Source organism: Peromyscus californicus, unplaced genomic scaffold (assembly GCF_007827085.1).
Source record: "Peromyscus californicus insignis strain IS unplaced genomic scaffold, ASM782708v3 Scaffold_14__1_contigs__length_90479793_seg_1, whole genome shotgun sequence".
In the NCBI taxonomy this organism is placed as follows: Eukaryota; Metazoa; Chordata; class Mammalia; order Rodentia; family Cricetidae; genus Peromyscus; species Peromyscus californicus.
The window spans coordinates 5,828,455-5,850,340 of record NW_026294435.1 but is presented as its reverse complement, the minus strand read 5'-3'; the positions used below and the strand labels follow the sequence as shown (position 1 = coordinate 5,850,340).

Here is a 21,886-nt window from a genome sequence, read left to right as displayed (position 1 = left end):
GGTCTACAGAGCGAGATCCAGAAAAGCCAGAGTTACACAGAGAGACTCGTCTCAAAACAACAAACGAACAAAAAGGAAATATAGCCCAGATAAACATATGGGGTTTCTGGTGCCAATAATATATAAAAGTATAACGGTGTCAAGAGAAGACAATGTTTGAAATCTACCTTGGGAGATGACGCTTGCTGAAGCTGGGAGCACTATTTGGGGTCATTAAAAGCCCAGGTGGTGGAGCAGGTGAGGAGGCCTGCTCAATGGTAGGGAGCATCTGGCTCTCTTATAGGCGATGCTAGCTTCTAGCATCAGCATGAACAACACACGCGCCTGTAACTCCAGTCCCAAGGATCAACGCCCTCTTCTGGCCTTTTTGGGCACTGTACCAGCACACACACACACACACACACACACACACACACACACACACACACACACACAGTGCACATGCATACTTGCAGGTTCTCACACATACACATTTTTCTTTTTTAATCTTGGGGGAAAAAAAAACACCTTGAGGGTGTTTGTTTTGACGCTAGAGAAAAGCAAACTAGTTTATCCTTGTCATGCCTCCTATTCCACTGCTCTGTGCTCTGAAGGCAACCAAGGCAACCATTCCACCCCAGTGTGCGTGTGTGTGTGTGTGTGTGTGTGTGTGTGTGTGTGTGCAGATGTGTGGGGACTAGAGGTCAATATTGGGTGTCTCCCTCAATCACTCTACCCCTTATCTTTGGAGAATGGGTCTCTAAATGACCCTGGGTAGGCTCCCTAATCGGCTAGGTTGGCTGGCATGCAAACTCTGGGCCCTGCCTGTCTCTGCCCACACAGGGCTTGGGTTACACACAGGTGCAAGCAATCACACTGACTTTTTACGTCAGTGCTGGGGATCTGAACTAGGTCCTTGTGCTTGCACAGCTTATTGGGCCATCTTTCCGTCCCTGCTCTCTCTCTTTTAATGTATATTTATTTATTCACTTGTGTGTATGTGTGCACCCCAGCATGTATGCAGAGACCAGAGGACAACCCGACGGAGTCAGCTCTCTCCTTCTGCTGCTGGGTTTTGAAGAACTCAGGTTATTAGGAAAGGTGGCAGGCGCCTTTACCCTCTGAGCTGACTCACCAGCCCTTTGGATCTGTTGGTTGAAGCTGTTGTTACTTTGTTCTGCTCAACTTGGCACAACAGTCTTTTCGCTACTTAAAAACTGCACCATGTTATCTGGATGCCTCTCATGGCAATGGACCCCAGATTTTTCAAAGTCATGTAGGCCACCTGGGTTCATGCACATCCCTGAGAATGAACCTTTTTCCACACATGGATTAAGGGAAATATTGTCAAATGACCTGTGGTACACAGGGTATTCTACAATGCTTTACATGGTTTCTAAGGCCAACTCCCCACACATCGACTAGGTGAGGAGACACATCGGGGTATGGTGGGCCTAGCAGCCTGACACAGCTTCCTATCATGAGCTATGAGGGAAGTGGTACCAGGGAACAGGAAGAAGAAAGAAACATCCATCCCGAGCCTGGCCACAGGCTTAGATGATCTCAAACTGTAGGGGTGGGAAAGAAGGCCAGGACAAGGCTCAGTGGGTAAAAGTGGACACCAAGACTGCTGACCTGAGTTCAGTGCCCTGGACCTGTGTGGTAGAAGGAAAGAACCCTCCCGTATGAAGGTGACATTCTCACACACACAATAAATAACACTAAAGTTACAAACAGAAAGATGGTGACATGCCTTCTGCTGTGCGCACACTTCCCAGGGGCTGAAGCTCTCACTTAGCACGACTCCATCCCTCAGGTAACATAGAATCAACAGAAAGTCTAGGGGAGGTGAGCGGAGGCTAAAACAGACAGCTCTGACCAAAGCTGGCTACTCTCCTCTGAATTAAGACCTTATGTGTTTTCAGAAACAGTACAAATACAAGTAGCACAAAAAAAATAGAAGGGTTTTTACTTACTATGGCATCTTTCACAATTTGTTTGGCCACCTGCTCTGGTTTGCAAATAGCTGTAGTCTCTGAAATAAGCCGGGTCTCCAGGGGCTAGAAGTGGGGAAACATATAGATCAATGCCTGTTGCATTAAAATAAATAGTTCTTACAGGCCCTGATTCACAAATAATTATCAGTTTTCTACCTTCAAACAAATTCGTATGTTTTAGGCAAAAATCAATCTAGATTCTCAGTTTCTATCTGTGGAATATTCATCTGCATTGGCAAAGCAGGACAAGGAGCTGCTTGCTCTTCTGTGGTGCAAGTGTGGCTCAGGTGAGGACTGTCGAAGCTCAGTAGAGCAGATCAGTGCATCCCAGTGCAGAAGGGTCCCCACTCTGACCGGCCAGACACCTGCCTGACAGTGTGTACACAGAGGCTGGTCCCCGTGCCTGAGCAATCTACCTCATAACAGTGCCTCCATTCTGACTAGACTCCCCATCGAGCAAATGAATGATGCTGGGGACAGATACAAACCCTGAGTGTGGACGTCTCTGCCAAGGCCCCATTGAAGAACTGTAACTATTTCCTCAAGGACCGGCAAAGAGACTAGCTATCTGAGAATCTACACTGTGCAGTCCCTAGTTTGTCTGAAGGACAGTTACAGGACTGGGACAGTTCCCAAATCACAGACTCTGGCTCCTCCAAAGACAGATAAGGGTCTAGAGAACCTGGCTTAGAACCTTTCCTAAATCCTTGCTCAGTCTCTTTCTCCCCTTCCCCTCGCCTTTTCTCCGTTATTTCTGCATTAATCCACACTATGGCTACTTCTGTATTTATACTTTGTGTCCTAATTTACTTGTGAGCAGTAATTTTTTTTTTCTTTTTTCATTGGCTTTTCTTAGTAGTACTTTAACACATCTAAACCCTCTTCAAGAGTTCCCAACTGGAGCATTAGGCCACAGGAGACTGTAAATTTGACTCTTTACATAGGCTTGAGGGGAAAAGCCTAGAATATATTTCCTCTTCCTTGTCTGGTTTTGTGAGACGCTTGGGACTCTTAATCATCCTGCCTCAGCCTCCTGAATCCTGGGATTACAGGCATGTGCCACCATGATCAGTTTATTTTTATCTTATTTTATTCTTCTTAAAATTCCTTATGAATTTGAGAGGACAAAGGTCGCTTTGATGGTGCCACCATTTGCTCTTCCAGCCTACCAGGTGGGTGAGGACATGCAAGATGCCCTGAGTTAGAAAGGTGTCTACCACTCCCACAGGGCCACAGATCAACGCAAGTTCCAGTCACCAGAAATCTGTCCAGACTTTTACTGGAGGTAAAATGAAAACATACAAACTTAACATCAGAATCAAATCTCAGAGAAATCACCACTTTTCTTCAGTTTTAGCTTCAAACTTAAAGACTATGCAGCATGTATTAAAAATGCATTTAGTGGATCTCTGAGGCAGGAGGTTTGGTTTCAATTTATTTCTTTAAAACAGAATGAAATTGTAAAAATGGCTGAATTTAAAAGAAAATGGTGGAGGGTTTCTACATCAAAATGTCTTTTCTTTTCAAACAAAAACAGGACATAGACTACATAAACATCCAAATTTTATGCTACAGAGATCTACATACACTGTAAGAGGAAAACAGGAAAATATAAAGTAATTGTCTAAAACTAAAATCACTCTCAGTGCGAGGTGGTGTGTTCTGCTTGGTTTCTTCCCACCCACTTCATCTGTCTGCTATGTGTCGAGGCGAAGGAGGAGGAGCCAGATGAACATCGGCTGCACTCAACTCAGGATAACCCGAGCTCACTTCAGATAACCTTTGTGTCCATGCGAGATAGACGGCATGGAGGCTGAATGACCAGATCCAAGCCGTCTGCCCACTGAGGGTGGGAGGCCAGCAGTGGACCAATCAGAGCCTCAGTTCCAACTCTAACAGCCTCCACCACAGCACAGGAGACGCCTCAGTGGGGAAAGGATGAGAAAAAGGGAGCAGATGTCCATATAAGGAAATCTAAGGAGATGAACGCCCCACCCTGTTATCTCCAGGCAAAGCAGAGGGGGAGGAGGCGCCAGGGGTTTACAACCGGCCTTTCCGTGTCACACTCAATGTGAACACCGAGTGAGGTCAGAATGCCTGAACACAAGAAACAGATAAGGGGAGTAAAATGGAAAGAGCAAAAGTAAAACCAACCAACATCCACTGAAGCTCCTCAGGAGGCTTCAAAAGTCCACACTAGGCCCAGGACCTCCCTCTGCCTGAGGATCAGGATTTAGCTCTCAGTTACTTCTCCAGCACCATGCCTGCCTTTGTGCTACCATGCCCCCTCCATGATGGTGATGGACTAACCCTATGATACTGTAAGAAAGACCCAAATAAATGCTCTCTTTTAAAAGAGTTATGCTGGTCTTGCTGTTTCTTCACAGCAATAGAACAGATTTCTAAGACAAACTCCATGACAGAAAAAAAGATATAATTAAAAAAAAAATCAGTAGAAATAAAACTTTCAATGGAAAAGCTGAAGGAGAAAGAAAATGCGGAGAGGAGAAGGAAGTGAGACAATCAGACCAGAAAGTGGGACAACGGCCCCGGGAAGAACCGTCTGAAATATTTAGGATGGAAAACATTGAAAATGTTCCAGAACTGAAGCTCTTGAATTGACAGAATAAAGGGCGACCATGAGTGTCTAGCACATGAAATAAGAGCATTTCACATCAAACGACATTTTAAAAGATAAAAAGGGAAAAGGGTGTCCAAAAATTAAGAGCACCACCAATACACTATAAACCTGACTGGCCTCTAGATGCCTCGGGGATGAGGGACACACACCTCGGGTGTGTAACAGAGGGTTGCTCAGTCACTGAAGAATGCACAGTCTGCAGGGATTATTGGGAGGAGGTGAAAGGTAAGAGGTGGGGCCCAGTTGGAGGAAGTGGATCATTAGGAATATATTCCTGAGGCTAATGTTCACCCTGGTTCTTGCTGAACTCCCCTTTTCTCTGCTTCCTGTCAGGTGAACGGCTCTGCCCACGAGTTCTCCCTGTCCTGATGGACTGAAACCATGAACAGGAAACCAAAACAAACCCTTCCCCCTTCAAGTGGCTTTTCTCAGGTCACAGGGTCCCCACAGCAACACCAGAAACTAGAACTTAGTGAGAAATGCCCACAAAACTTTGAGGACCATCATTTTCAACTTAGAATTTTGTACCCAATAAAATGACCTATCAAAAACAACAACCACAAAAAGAAAGGAAGAAAAGAAAAAGAAGAAATCATTTCTGTTAAGGCAGATTCTAAACAAATGTTACCTTTCTCTGCAATGACTGAAGTGCCACTAAAGGGAGCAGATAAATGACGAAAGTAGAAGATGCAGATTCTAACAAAGGGACAGAAAAGGGACCTAGTAGACAGTGGAGGGCCAGAATGTCAAGCTGAGGCCTGTGCCCCGTCAGGAAGTCCCAGGAGAAGCAGGGGCTTTGAGGAAAGAGAACGAAAGTAACAGAAACCCCAGGTGTTCGGATCCAAGGACGTTCAGTTCTCCTCAGTGAACGAGCCACAGACACGCAAAGTTAAACGATTACATACAAGAAAGGAAATGTCATTAGAGAGGTGCAGACTTCAATAATACCCTAGAGTTACATATAAACACAGAATCCGACCATCAGATCTCGCAGGGAGAACACAGCGAGGATGGAGTAGATCTGAGGCTTACATAGTAGCTTCCCCAGCAAAAAGCAAGACCTATGTATGTATGTACTGGTTTTAAACACAGGGATGAAATGTGGGAGAGACAAGACCACAGGCAGTGCTGGACAACTATGATCTATGAGAGAATGAAGTTGGGAAAAATCAAGTTAAACATTAAGAAAAGGGGGCTGGGAGCAGAGGAAGGAAGGAGCTTTGCCTGGAGAACCCCAGGGAGGCAGATCCTGGCTCAGCACCATGCACCCTACAGACACAGTCAGGCACTAACAGGCAATGGCCAGGAGCCAACGTGGGGTGAAAATCAGAAGGGTGTGACACCGAAGATTCGGAATGCCTTGCCCTGGATGGCACAGGCTGGCAAAGCCAGCCCCGGGGAAGCAGAGGCAGGAGGACCCCAAGGCTTGTGGCAGTCAGCTCAGCCTACCGAACAGTTCCAGGACCAAGGTGGACACCAGCTGAGGAGGAACACCCAAGGTAGTCCTCTGGTCTCCATATGCATCTGCACACTCAAACATGCACAGTGCATACACACATAAAACCAAAGATACACTACACACATATTACATATACACATCACAGTACACACGCAGACATGCACAACCCCCCCCCCCCGACACAGTCACACACATACTTTATGCACAGACACACACCACACCCACATCATACATACACGTTACATACGCCGCACACCATACACTCACAACATCTCACACACACACCACACATTACACACACATACACAAAACACATCATACACATATGTACAACACAGAAGGCTGACACCATGTAGGAGTACTGACCTTAGTCTTGTTTTCCTCCGCCAACCCCGGGGTGTCCGTGTCCGGCGGGTAGGCCACAGTGACATACACATTATAAGGCTTCACCTGGTCACACAAACAAGGTTTGCACTTTGAGTAAACAGACCATTTTGTATTCATCCCGTGAACTTGTCTCAGCTGTGCTGACTCTGAGGTGACAGTCATCAGTGAAGAGCCACACATGTGCTCTCCCCTCCACAGTGACTCAGAAGTGACCCTCAGAGTTCTCCTGGCTCTCAAGTTCCTCAACCACCTCCAGTTGGTTCATCCCTGCCTGCCGACCGGCAAAGGCTGGAGCTGCCCGTGTGGACCAGTGTGCTTTTCAGAGTCTGCCCATGAACTGAGTTTCAAGGCAGGACAGCCTGTCTACACCCTCATCAACAGGGTTATATGGTCATTTTGCCGTTCAGGGTGCTCCCAACGCTGTTAGGTTCATTTCACTTGCGAAACACCATGACTCACATTGCCTTCCCCGCTGCCCACTGCTGCGCCCGAATCCAGGTCTGGAGAAGTCCCTGTACAACTGCCCACACAGCATCAGCAGAAACCATCTTCACCCTGGGTGGATCCCCAAAGTGGGACCAGCCAAGCAACATCCCTGCAAACAGCCTCAGCCAGTATTTACACATAGAAACTCCCCTCTGCCCTTTGACACTAAGATCTCTCATGGTGTAAGCCCAGGCTAGTCTGAACTGGGGATTCTGCCAAGGCTTCCCAAATGCTCAGGGTATAGGTGTGCACCACCATGCCCAGTTCCCCCGATTTTCTTTACAGCTATTCTGTCTAATTCCAACCTCCCTCTGGCTCTTCCAAAGCTTGTCTGTTCCCTATCTTCTCTTCCCATTCAACGACTCTACTGATGAACACACTCCAACAATCCCCGTGGACCTTCTTTTCAGGGGACGGTCTCCCAAACGGTGGCCAACAGCAACCTTGTTACCTGTTTTCTTAACCTAGTAATTAGCAAGCCAAAGGCTCAAACCATCAAGTTCATTTTGGCATGATATTTTTAGTTGCTGCTGGCTTACGTTTTTGTCCTCATAAAGACATCTGGGGCACTAGGAAGGGGAGGCGACAAGGCTAGCCACTGAAAATCTTAAGGATGGTAAATCTGACAGTGCTCCACAGCCCCATCCTCCCATCAGGAAGCCAGCCCTTTACTTCCGCGATTCCCTCAGTGACACAGTTGTGCAGCCTTGGAGGAGTTCCAAGGGAGAAACAGCAGGTGCTGGCTGGCCAGCCAGCCAAGGAGGCGCAAGAGTGAAAGCTGGCCCCGGCCCAGTGTGTCCAGGTCAAGAGGGTTCCTAGCTTGGCCTTGGCAGCCAATGCTCCCTTCCAGGCCAACCGGGCTCGTAAGTGAGTCAGCTGACAATGATAAGCGATTTCTCTCACATTTGCTTTTGAGATGGGGACTTAATAAAACACTGGTCTCTAGTAGTCTTGCTTGGTCCTGTATTGGGACCAGAGAAAAATAACTCAGAAAAAAGGAATTTGAGTAAATGATAATCAGGCAGTGTCACAAAGACCGACACTGACTTCCCAGACCTTCTCTGTGTTGCTCCCTCACCCCCACTCCCTGCAGTAAGTAAGGATTGTACCGTTTATGATAATTAAAACGATTTTTCAAACTAGGGTCTTGCAAACTCAAGGCCATGAATGGGTCACCAATAGCTAAAACGGTTCTCTCATGGGGAGGAACCGTAAATACCAAGGTGGAGAGGAACCAAGCAGTTCCCTTTGGGGCTAGCTTCGTCTCTGCAATCAAGCCCAATTACTCAGCTAGTCTATGGCTGGATGCTTCCAATGACGAACAGCTTAGCGTTTATGCAGCCCTTGGTCCGATCACCCAGCAAACTCTTACTAAATCACTACTATGTGCCAACACAGTCCTGAGAATGGACAGCTCTCTGTCCCTCACACAGTTCCTGGTCTCCTGATATTCTTGTTTACATAATTTGCAAAAATCAGTACATATAAAATTAAGCCTACATCTTTAACTGTTAGTATTATAACCCAACCCAAAAGGTTAACTTACATTTACTTGTTCTGAGTTATGACAAGTGTGATGCTCAATCTCACGAAATCCTGCCGAGCTAGTCTGCTTTTCCCTGTCCTGCAGAACGGCCGTTATCTACCCTTCTGCTCTGCCTCTCCCCCATCCTATCCTCATTTTCTCCCTTCTACTGGGCACCAGCCTCAAAGAGGTAAGACAATGGATGGCTCGCCTAAGAACCAGTTTATCATAAAAAGTCATCCCACTTAAGAGCTGTTATTCCTTGCTCTATTAAAACGAGAATACAGGGCTGGAAAGGAGACCCCACCTGCGTACTCCTAAGTGGAGAATCTAACCTCCAGCTTACTGCTGCACTATGGTGGAAGGAGAGGAGGGGAGGCAAGAACACCTGGGTGGGGGTGCTGTTGTGCTGTTTCAGTTGAATCTTGAATGTATCTCTGGCTACAACCCACTTCCGAAATATACTTGTCAAAAAGATCAAGTTTTAAAAAGATCTTTAAATAATATATTTGTATCTAAAAGACTAAAAAGAAAATCCAATCCCAAATACCAACAAAGCATTCAATTAAACACACTGTGCCCAGATTTCCAGAGTCTTACTTCAGTTTTGGGGAATAGGGAGGTACAGAGAATACTTAAAAAGTTAACTAAACCAAAAAGTTTATTTAAAACATTAAGCATTTTAGCAACTATGTTGGTTTTACTCATAAAAACTGACCAAATTATCCAGATTTCAAAAACCAGTTATTAGTTTAGAGGGAAATCTTGGTTTGATACAAGTTTTACTATGAATAAATTGGAATCAAAAGACTCAATATATTTTCTCTAATAAAACAGCAGTCTTTTGGATGGTATGTTTTTGTTTGTTTAAGCAATGGCACTTGTAATGCACAGGAGTCAAAGAGACTTAGCCCAGGCCAGCTACCAGCAGTGAGAAAAATCACTCGTCATCAAGAGGGTGGGAGGACTCTGTACCAGCCACTGGGTCACTGTTCCCTCTGAAGTGAAAACCAGGGCACCCAGATGATACACTCTGTCCTCAATTTGTGAATCTCATTGTCAGACATGGGGAGAGCCTTAATGGGCATATATTTTTATCTCCTAAACTCCTGTGACTGTATGGATTCTAAGACCAAAGCCAAAAGGACTAGATGAAGCAGCTGCCAGATGCACACACCGACTTCTGCCCTGATGACAGACACATCCTCGGCTGCAAAGGACTTGTAAACTTGCAGTCTCTGGGTTGGACCTTGTTTATTATTCCTGTTACCAAGTAACTATGTGACTCTGAACAACTCACTGAATTCACTAAAAACTCAATTTCCTTTCCCAAAAGTGGCATGAAGAAACCTAACTGCCTGAAGATCAGAGAAGCAGAGCAGCCAGCCACTAGTTCTTACATCTACAAAATCCTCAGCCAAAAGAGGCTGAGCTCCTCTTTCCTCCCACCTTATATTCCTCTCTCCACCCAGCCGTATCACTTGCTGTCTCAACATCCCTAGAGCTGGGATTAAAGGCTTGAGATCCCAAATACTGGGATCAAAGATGTGTGCCACCACCGCCTGGCTCTGTTTCTCTTTTAAAACACAGGATCAATCTTGTGTAGCTCAGGGAGGCCTTGAATTTAGAGATCCGTCTGCCTCTTGGGTGCTGGGATTAAAGGTGTGTGCCACCACTGCCTGGCCTCTATGGCTAACTAGTGGCTGGCTTTCTCCTCTGTTTTCAGGAAAGCTTTATTTGTTAGCTCATACACAAAATATTCCTGTGTGTGTATGTGTGTGTGTGTGTGTGTGTGTGTGTGTGTGTGTGTGTGTGTGTGTGTGTGTTAGAGAGAGAGAGAGAGAGAAGGAAAGAAAGAAAGAAAGAAAGAAAGAAAGAAAGAAAGAAAGAAAGAAAAAGAGAGAAAGAAAGAAAGAGAAAGAAAGAAAGAGAAAGAAAGAAAAACAAAAATGGTTATTTGCAGAGTCCTTAAGGGTGATGGTTGAGAAGAAATCCCAGCACCTTCTCTTGCAATTTCACAGCCATACATGCTCTACTGACTAAGCATGTGTGTGCAGAAGCCTGAGGTGAATGTTGGGAGGTTTTCTTAACAATTCTCCATCTTATGCTTTGAGGTAGGGTCTCTCAATTGGACTCACACTGATAAGACTAGTCTAGCCAGTTGGCTTTGGGGATCCCATCTTCACCTACTAAGCACAGGAATTACGGCAGGCTTCCACATCCACCTAGCATGTACACGGGTTCCGGAGAGCCAAACTCTGGTACTCACACTGTACACCAAGCATTTTACCCACTGGCCCAGGACGGATCTTTAAGAAAGCTGTCTATCTAAGGACATTCCTGGCTCACTCGAGCAGAAGCCGATGAGGACCAGCAAGGCATCTCAAGTACTTTACACAGCAGACAACCCCCTGCCCTCAGAATTGCCTCCATCCGGAGTACGATTTTTATGCAATAAGAAACGTTAAAATCAGAACTTACAACTGAATTAGTTTTCTTTACACTGGTATCAGATTTACAAGTCTTTAACTGAATGCAAATAACGCAGGCAGAGAAACTAGAAAACTACAGAGCTCACGCTGCTGATCCGAGAGGAAGAAATACAAACACAAACACAACGTTTACCTCCATCTGCAGAGCTTCTGCCAATCCTCTTATGGCAAACTTGGATGAAGAGTAGGCTGTGAAACCAAACAGCCCCAGCTGTCCCGCCTGCGAGGACACAAACACGATTCTGCCCACACGTCGCTCCTTCATGGTGGCGATCACTGCCCTGCTGGGGTACACGCTGCCCAGGTAATTGATGCTCATTAACTTCTGCAAGGAACAAAGAGGTCCCATGAGGTGGAAACATGGTCAACAGCCTAAGCCCTGCTCAAGGCTTGTTTTGTCTCTTCCCAGGATTAATTTCTTTAATAGAGACTGAGGTGGTTTGAATAAGAACGGCCCCCAGAGACTCGTCTATTTGTAGGTTTGGTTCCTAGTTGATGAACACTTTGGAAGGATTAGGAGGAGGTGTGTCTCTGGGATTGTGCTTTGAGGTTTCCAAAGTCCACACCAGCCCATTGTCTGTCTGTCTGTGCTGTGGACCGGAATGTAAAGCTCTCAGCTACTGCTCTAGCACTATACCTGTCCACTTCCCGCCACGATGACAATGGACTAAACCTCTGAACAGTAAGCCAGGCCCAGTTAAATGCTTTCCTTTGTAAGAGTGGCCGTGTCATGGCGTCTCTTCACAGCAATAGAACACTGACTGAGACAAAGCCCAAGAGACGGGGAGTGGGGTACAGCAGATTTGCTGGCTACATGAGGAAGTGAATGATGCTGTAGATGACATACGACACTTAGGACCTACCCTTTGAAGACTAGTCTTCAATTCTCACAGTAACAGCAGTTCCATCTTTGATGAAAAAAGTCAAAATTAGGGCGGGCACAGGCTGCTTTCTGTGTAAGCGTGAGGAATGAATTTGGATCCCCAGCACCCTCACAAAAGACATGCCAGGCATCAGGCACACACCTGTAACCCAAGCACTGTGAGGAAGAGAGCAGAGACGACTTGCTGGACAGTCCCAGCCAGTGTAGCCAAAGTGGTGAACTCCAGGTTCAGTGAGAGACTGGAATAAGGTGGAGAAGGAGAGAGGGGGACCCCCAGCACCAACCTCTGCCCTCACCATGCTCCAACACTGCATACTCTAGATAATGCTGTAGAGTGATAGTTTTAGGTATGCGTGCGTATTTTGCCTCCAATTATGTTGTATACCACGTGTGTGCAGTGCCCACAGAGGCCAGAATAGGGCACTGGGTCTTCTGCAACTGGAATTAAAGACAGGTGTAAGATGCTGGGAACCAAACCTAGGTCCTCTGCCAGAGATGAAACTCTCCTAACCCCTAAGCTTTCGTTCTAGGTCGTTGTAGGTAATACTTCGTGAAAGACAGTTTTAGGAGACAGCTTCTAAGTATTTCTAGTCCTATTTGTTCCAAGCTAAGCAAAGATTACCAAGAGAAAATGGCACCAGCTAACAACAGATGTGAGCTGAAGCCTTGGTACCAGCCTACTACTGATTTCATGAGAAAAAGACACTGCCCATTTTCTCAGCTGAAGACGGGGTAAGAATTACCTCAGGATGCTGCAGGGATTTTGGAGAGAAAACAGAAGCCAAGCACCAGCACAGATCCTGGTGCACAATAAGAACTCAGTACACACCAGACCGGCTTGTTCACTGGGACAGCCAGGAGCCCGCACAGTAAGAACTCAGTACACACCAGACCGGCTTGTTCACTGGGACAGCCAGGAGCCTGCACAGTAAGAACTCAGTACACACCAGACCGGCTTGTTCACTGGGACAGCCAGGAGCCTGCACAGTAAGAACTCAGTACACACCAGACCGGCTTGTTCACTGGGACAGCCAGGAGCCTGCACAGTAAGAACTCAGTACACACCAGACCAGCTTGTACACTGGGACAGCCAGGAGCCCGCACAGTAAGAACTCAGTACACACCAGACCGGCTTGTTCACTGGGACAGCCAGGAGCCTGCACAGTAAGAACTCAGTACACAGGCATGGGCACTCATAGCTTCCCATGGCAAGAACTCTTAAAACATTTGCTCAACGTGAGAACCTGAGGATGGTCACAGTGTATACAATGAAAGTTGTACGCTGTCATCTTGCAAAACTAAACACAAACCATGATGACAATGTGGCAGAATATTAAGGAACTTTAAGAAAACTTTAAGGAACTGGAAACACAGGAGTGAGGGGGAAAGATTTATGATCTTGAAATTTTAAAAAGTAGATGGCAGGAGATATGCAGACCATACTTGGCAAAAGCCAAAAATAACTAGAAAATACTGATTATGTTCAGACACTAGGATTCCTGCATTTTTTTCAGGATATGTTTAATATCACTGTATTGTTTTAATTTTAAAAACTTTCATTTTTATTTTATGTATATGAGTGTCTTGTATGCATATATGTGTGTGCCTGATGGGCACTGGATCCCCTGGCACTGGAGTTACAGTTGAGCTATAAGATGAGTGTTGGGAGCTGAATCTGGGTCCTCTGCAAGAGCAGCAAGAACACTAACCACTTAGCCATTCCTCCAGCCCCACATTATACTGTTTTAGTAGTAAGAACCTCAAAAACTATCTGAGGAAGAATAAGACCCCTGCTCACCTCAGCTCTTTCTAGAGAACCCACTAAAACACCAGTAAACAGTAGGTTTATTTATCTGTTTTGGAGACAGGGTCTCATATTGTAGGCTGGCCTGAAACTCACTTCATAGCCCAGGTTGGCCTCAAGTTCATGCTTATTCTCCTGCCTCAGTTTCCTAACAGCTAGGCTTATAGGTATGAGCCACTATGGCCAGCTAAGAGCTCCCCGTCCCTTTTTAAGAGAAGAAAATAAAAATTAAAGGCAAAGCAACAACGTTTTTGAAAGCTGGAGAGCAGAGCGCCAAGCGGCGGCACACTTGGCGAGGCACAGAAACCGAGTGTTGGACGGCAGCAGAGAAACTAAGCAGCAGCGTTGTACAACATAACCCCCAAGGGCTGCAATGAAACCCAGAGCTTCTGGGATGGGGCTGGGTCAGGTAAAGAGTCCAAACAGCCACTGACGCTAAACAGACCAACACACTGCAGTATGCCCCCAGAACGGCGAACGAAGCATCGATGTACACGGCAGCACGAAGGGACCTTAAGAACGTGATGCTGTACAGGAAGCCAGACACAAGAGAGGACCACACGATTCTATTATTCAGCAAGACAGACAGAGATTAGCAGTGGCCAGGACTGGAATAAGGGTTTGGGCAATGAGAAATACTGACTAAAGTATAGGGTATCCTTTGGGGAGACAAAAATGTTTTGGAATTAGATAGCTACACAACATCACAATATGCTAACTAACTCCCTTCACTCTGAAATAGCCAGTCTTGCTAGGGGACAGAGGAGAGACCTGTGAGAGCAGTACTTAGGAAGCTGAGGCAGGAGAAGTGTGAGGCTGAGGCCAGTCTGGTGTCTCAAACAAACACACTTCATTTTATAAGGATTTCAGTTCACTTTTCAGAAACTGACATAACAATAACAAAAACAAAACAAAACCCAGTTAGATCTTAAGGTATCCTGCCTGGAAGAAGACAGAACTTCTAGAAAGGACTGACATATATTAAGTGAGTTAGACGTCAGTTTACCTAGAAATCTGTCCAGACACTGAATGCAGACTCCCCTTTAACACTGGGGGATGCAGACATTTCCAAGTCAGAAGCCTAGGTCACTTCTTGGGGGCTTTGGATAAATCCAAGAAAAAAGACCTACAGATACTGACCCCAAAGTGCCCAACAAGACATGGCCCAAGCCATCAACCCTACAGAGAGCTCCATCCACGGGCACAGAACTCTCCATTCAATACAACGTGAAATCACAAGCAAGGGTCAGCAGACATCCTGTAAAGCCTCCAATACAAAACACAACACGAACCTCTCTGAGGAAGCAAACACATTCACAAAGGAGCGATTCCATAGAACCAAAATGACTCAACATTCACAGCACGGGAAAAATGAGATACGGTTCCAAGAAACTGGGAGAAAAGCCATTAAGAGACTTAAGAGAAGGCTATGGGGCTCCTTGGGACCACCCCAGGCTTGGTCATTCGCTAGAAGGCTCCAAGATCCTCAGCATACAGTGGTAGGGGATTTATTACAGGGAAGGGCTACAGGCAAAATCACGGAGGGAAAAGACATCAGAGCAAAGGCTAGAATGAGTGAGCGCAATCTCAGAAATGTCACCCAAAGACCACATGGGACCCGCTGAATCACCCCAGCAATGAGCTGTGTCTCCTCTTCAGTGACACCATCAAACACTCACCTAGATTTCCATACTTAGTTGCTTCTATTTTTTTTTTTCAGAGCTGAGGACCGAACCCAGGGCCTTGTGCTTGCTAGGAAAGCGCTCTACCACTGAGCTAAATCCCCAACCCCCTTTTTTTGGTACGAGTGCTCTATTTGCATGTATGACTGCACACCAGAAGAGGGCATTCAGATCCCATTATAGATGGCTGTGAGCCACCATGTGGTTGCTGGGAATTGAACTCAGGACCTCTGGAAGAGCAGCCAGTGCTCTCAACCTCTGAGCCATCTCTCCAGCCCCTTGTTGCTTCTATTTTTATTCAAAGCTTCATAAAACATCCACGTGATTACACCGGCATGGCCATCTCAGACACAAATGTAAACATGCCCATTCCTCCTGCTCCACACACACACCTTACTTCCAAGGGTCTCAGCATTCAACTTAGTAACTATTTATTCCTCAATCCAGTCTTTATCCCCGTTCTCAGTAGTCTAAATATTCTTATGGCATCATCTTATGCATGCACACACACATACTCATAAATCAGATAAACACGCAGACATATGCATACTCACACACTCATTCCTCTTTTTTCTAGGAACCCCCAAATCTTTTGCTTTATTACTTCATATTTATACTACAATCATTTTCCCAGATTGATTATTTACATAGCTGTTGACATCATCTTTCAATCTCACCTCCACTGTACCCAGATGAACGTATGTAAGTATAAACGACCCTCTTGTATGCCAAGCTGATAAGGGCACCTCAGACCCACAGGTCCTACCATTCTGCTCTTTGCTACCCTCAATTCTCCTGCAAGCCTTGAGTGCATCTATGAGTGTGTGGTACTTCCTACAGTCTATGAAAAGACAGCTCTGACACTGGTCCAGCAGTCTTGCTTTCTATAAGAAAGGAGAGCAATTGAACTTAACAGAGTCAAGCTTTCAAAACCCATTACCCTGATGGAAGCTTAGGAGAACACTAAAACAAGACTGATGCGTTGCCAGCCACAAAATGCTTTGCACTTAGATTTCAAATCTAATGTCCATTTCTTCAGTACTAAAGTAAATTAGTCCTTGAGATTCTTGGCAGGCCTGTTTTAAAATAGAAGATATATCATTGTGACTCAAGGTGAGCAAACACCTGTCACTTACCTCAAAAGAACTAACTTCAAGTTCTTCAAACTTTCCTGACAGAGACATTCCTGCACAGTTGACCAGCATGTCCACAGGACCCAGCTTCTCTTGTGCCTGGAAGAATAGTCCAGAACATTACATACTGTTCCAAACATTTCATGACAGAATGAAAGATTCACTGTGCAGAAAAACAAGGTCAATAAATAAAATCCACTGAACCACTGAACCTATAGGAAGAGTTGCCAACTCCAAGCCACATAGCAAAATAGTAAGAAGCAACCAGAAGTCAAGCAGTGAACTGAAATCACCCCGACCTGCCTCTTACTTGTTTTATGACATTCTCCACTTGGTTATAGTCTTGAGACACATCGACTGAGATACAAAGCACCACCTGTTAAAAAGGGAGAAGGGGGAGAGGTCAGGGCCTGCAAGGTGGCTCATCCGGTAAGGTTGCTTCCCATCAAGCCTGATGACCTGAGTTCTATCCTGGGGACCCACATAGTGGAAGAAGACAGAAGACAGACATCTTCGAGTTGTTCTTGTTCTCTCTCTCTCTCTCTCTCTCTCTCTCTCTCTCTCTCTCTCTCTCCTTCCCTCCCTCTCTTACTCACATTCACATACATACACACACACACACACACACACACACACACACACACACACACACAAAGTGTAAAAAATATTATTGGAGAAGCAGGTGTCAAAACTAGTGTTTTTTTGAGACTGGGTCTTGTTACACAGTCTGAGCTGGTCTTGAATTTAGATATAGCCCAGGATAGCTTGGGGCTCACAATGATCCTCCTGCTTCAGCCTTTCAAACACTGAGACTACAAAGCTACAGGTGCACCAAAATGCTTGGTCTATCAAAATCGTTTGTAAAACATACTTTTAAAAATTAAAGCCAATGCTTTCCAGTAATGAAGGCCAAATTTGGACATAAAATCTCAGTGTTTTAAATCTGCTGTCAGTGTGATTAATGGAAGAACACACCCACAAAATAATACGGCGGTACGGGGTTGTGACAAGGGACAGGGCAGTGGGTGCCACAGCGAGCAGCCAGGCATATGGAAAGTCTGGGACTAAATCTGTATCTGTGGTGCCGCGTTAAAGGCTTGGTCTGTGGCATTATTGGCAGGCGGTGGAACCTTCAACAAGGAGGGCCTAACAGCAAGAATGTAGGCCACTGAGGTGTGTCCTTGAAGGGCAGCGTGTACTGAGGACCCCCTCCCCCTTTTCCCAGCCATTGAGAGATGAGAAACTTTGCTTTTCGCCTTGCCCCAGACCCCAAAGTCACAGTCATTTTTGAGCATGTGTGTAAAGAGACCACAATGAAGGTTGCCATGACAGCAACAAACAAATACAAAAATGTGGAAGCAACTTAAACAGCCACCAACTACAGAACAGGTAAGTAGAAGTGGTTTGCACATACAACTGCATATCACATACCAATAACAGTGCATTTCAGTGAAGGTGGGTAGTAGGATGCATGCCTATTGTCATATCTAGTTAAGAAGTGGAGATGGGAGAATCATCTGAGCCTTGGGATTTGAGCCTAGCCTGGACAGCACAGCCATGGAAAGAATCATCTCAAAAAAAGAAAATAGCACATGAGCTATTTTATTCAGCAGCACAGATGAATTTTAAAAATAATATAGAATGAAGAAATAAAGTTGCATAACACTGCATAAAAATGTCATAATGTCACATCAATTTATCAAGCTATAAAGTTTATTGGTACTTGTCTAGGGCTAGGAGGGTAGGACAGGAATGGGGAGTGACTACTAATGGCGGAATGGAGACTTCAGTGTTGGGAACATTCCAAAGTTGATTGTGGTTATGGTTGCACAACTCTGTATGAAAACTCAGGAAATGTGTGTCTTAAGTAGAGCAATTGCACACTATGAGAATGGTCTCATTAAGGCAGGTTAAGAAAATAAGAATAATGCCAAAGTTCAAAAAGATGCAGAACTTTAAAATGTAAGTATATATAAGTACACACACACACATACATACGCATGCTATTGAGGGGCTGAGGTGGCTAGTTGGCCATGTGCTAGTTATGTAAGTCTGAGGGCCTTGAGTCTGCATCCCCAGCACCCACACAGGCTCAGTGCCGGGGATGCAGAGACAACCAAGGGGGCCTTGCTGGCCAGCAAGTCCAGTGGATTCATGAGCTCCAGGCTCACCAAAAGACCCTATCTCAAAAACCTAAGATGGAGAGAGACCAAGGAAGACATTCGGTGTCGATCTGTGGCTTCCACAAGTGTGCACATATGTGCACGCATGTCAGTACAGATGTACACACACAGGTGTATTCATTCACTCACACAAAACTCTATTTAGGGACTCACACACTACCACAGACGGTAAAAGTTTAAAGAAAAGCAAAGAATGGACAACCTCAGAGTCAAGTTTGAGGTGGTCTCTAGGAACAAGAGGCTGGTATCGGGCACAAAGGCTGGGGGAGAGGGGTTCAGAAACTCCATTACATCCCATTTCTTTAAACTAGATGATGGATGTGCAGCACTTATCTTGTCATTAAAATACACATTGCACTGCAGTTTGGTACCCCAAATTACACAACTAATTTCTTTTCATATGTTCTTTCCACCTAAGTATTCAAGGTTTTTTTGTTTGTTTGTTTTTTAAGTAGCTGAAATGAAATCATTTTCTCAAGCATCATTGCTTGGCCATTTTTAGGTATGTATGGAAGTCCATACCTTTTGGTTTCTGGACTGATCCAAATTCTAGTTATTTCAAACACTTTCATCTTTTAAAAGGCAGCCTAAAATATATTTTAATTGGGAAAGTCATAAATGCCTTCAGTGACCTACTTGCAGCAGAAGCAACATCCTTTCTCCCATTTAGACAACTGTCCGTCAGGTTAGAGAATGAATCCTACGGCGCCACCTCACCTGTTTATCATTAATAGAGTGCTTTTCGATTTCCTTCTTCGCCTGCAGCAGCTTGTCCTAAAAGCAACACAGAAACATTCTGTCTGTTTGCATTTGCTCAAAAGGAAAGAAAAGGCAACTGCTTGAACTAAGACTACGCTCTGCGGGACAGAACCTACAGTAGCTAACTCTGGGCTTGGACTGAGACTACGCTCTGCAGGACAGAACCTACAGTAGCCAACTCCGGGCTTGAGAAAGAGGCAAAATATGTGAGGCTATGGATAAGTCACAGCATGGTTTTAAATTCACTGCAGAGGTGAAAGAAAAACAACCGAACCTCAAATCCCAGTCAACGGCACTCATGGTCAGCCTATTGGTGCTAACAGACACTGTCACCCGCCGGTACTCGGCAGTGACAGAGCGTAAACACACAGCAACACAATGCTCTGCGAAGTTAAAGGTGTGTGGCTGCACACCAAGGGGGCTTATGCAGGATAACATCAGTATTCTCCTCCTTTCCTATAAAAACAGAGCAAAACTCAATCACTTTTTGGAAGGACTGGATGGATATACATCTGGGTATAAAATACTCCTCAGACCTACAGAGCTACCCAGATAATTGCCAAGTTTTTCCAAGTACCCCATTTTGTTCTGTTATTTTCAAATAAACAAGTCCAAGATTATAGAACCTAAATTTGTCATAGATTTAAATATAATTTGAAGGTGTAAAAGAACAAAGGAGGAGGGTCCCGAAGCCCTGCTCAATCCCCAGCAAGGCTAAAACCAAGCCTGGAGTTACACAGGAGGCAGCAGAGGTGGGCCAATGGGAAGTCTGACAAGGCCACCATCTGTTAGTCTGTGATACAATAAAGGGGGGAGGGGACAGGTATCTTCAAAGGACAAGTGGAGTTTGCAAACATGATGTCTATGACAAAATCATACATTCCTATTGAATGCTGGGGATTGAATACAGACTGCAAGGGACGGTTATGCGAAATTAAAGACTGTCTTCATGCCAGCAAGCCCTCTGCATGCTCACGCAAATATGACCGTGTGAGGATTCCAGCCTGCCACCTGCTCATTCGAAGCTCTCATGTCAAATTCTAGCCTTGCTAAAAACTCAACAAGTGGCATTTTACTACATCCGTGGTTCCATTCATGTTAGGTGACATTCAAGTGTGTACAACCAAACCCAGCCCCTTTCTGGATCATTATTTTTATAATTTTCTCCAGAGATTCTTTCTGGCCTGCCTTCTCCACTAGGCCTTTCCTTTTTTTTTTTTTTTTTTTTAGGTTTTTCGAGACAGGGTTTCTTTGGAGCCTTTGAGTGCTGGGATTAAAGGCATGCACCAACACCACCGGGCTAACTTTAGACATTACAACGCATTTGTTTGTTTGTTTTGTTTTGTTTTTCAGACAAAGTTTCCCTGTGTAGTTTTGGAGCCTGTCCTGGATCTCGCTCTGTAGACCAGGCTGACCTCGAACTCACAAAAGATCCGCCTGCCTCTGCCTCCTGAGTTCTAGGATTAAAGGCGCATGCCAATGCCACCTGGCAAAATAAACAATTTTTTTTTTGGTTGGTTGTTTTTTTGAGACAGGGTTTCTCTGTGAAGCTTTGGAATCTTTTCTGGAACTCACTCTGTAGCCCAGGCTGGCCTTGAACTCACAGAGGTCTGCCTGGCTCTGCCTCCCAAGTATTGGGATTAAAGGTGTGCGCCACCACTGCCCAGCTACCCACTAGGCCTTTTCAACTAACCACCCCTACCTAGGCAGCTAATCACTCATGCAGCGGTACCATACCTCATTTTCTCTTTCTCTTCCCTCTCCTTAAAGACAGAGTCTCTCGTAGGCGAGGCTAGCCTCTAATTAGCTGTACAGCTGAGGGTGACCTTGAACTTCTGATCCTTCTGCTTTTATACCTCTAGTGCTGGGGTTATAGACATGCATTTCATGCTGAGTTCTACCTGGAGTTGACTCACAAACCCTGGGGAAGCACTCAGCCAACTAACTATGCATGTTCCAAGTCCCTCCTTTCATTCCGTTGTTCAACAGAACTGTCTAGATCTGCTACAAGCCAAGCGAGCCCTATCCTCTGTAGTCAAGAACAGTGACCATAGAGCAGCCACTGCCCCAGCCCCGAAAAGGAACAAAGGGTTTCAGCCACTGCTTTACACTCTGAAAGCAACTTTAGCAAGACTACAGACCCCCAATATAAAGACAAACAGCCCCCTGAATTGGTTAGACACAGGAAAAAATACACTGCTACACATACTGGGAGGAATGAAACTCCGCTGGGGCATGTGGATGCCACCAAAGACGCCTATCATGTCATAAGCAAACTACAGGGAGAAATGACAGATAAACACCTACACACCACCCCGCACTGGCTTCTGCCAGCACATCTGTTTGCCTTCAGTAAGATGTACTCCTTAACAATGCCTTCAGTCTCCCCTCAAGTTCAGTCCTATCTCGAATGATAGTGCCTGGCATGTTAACAGCAGTAAATAAGAACCTGCTGAGCTGATCCGACTTCAGTAGA

The 21,886-nt window shown here is 45.4% G+C and overlaps 1 protein-coding gene across 1 annotated transcript in view; it reads right to left on the bottom strand.

Moving 5' to 3' along the window:
* Positions 1-21,886, bottom strand: part of Kdsr (3-ketodihydrosphingosine reductase) — a 36,575-nt gene that overhangs the window by 10,215 nt on the left and 4,474 nt on the right. Inside the window, exons 3-8 of the mRNA XM_052736464.1 lie at positions 19,369-19,425; positions 16,779-16,844; positions 16,472-16,567; positions 11,100-11,291; positions 6,443-6,526; positions 1,956-2,039 (exon numbers count right to left, since the gene is read on the bottom strand). Of these exons, the coding sequence (XP_052592424.1) occupies positions 1,956-2,039; positions 6,443-6,526; positions 11,100-11,291; positions 16,472-16,567; positions 16,779-16,844; positions 19,369-19,425 (579 nt within the window). The remainder of the gene's footprint in view (positions 1-1,955; positions 2,040-6,442; positions 6,527-11,099; positions 11,292-16,471; positions 16,568-16,778; positions 16,845-19,368; positions 19,426-21,886) is intronic.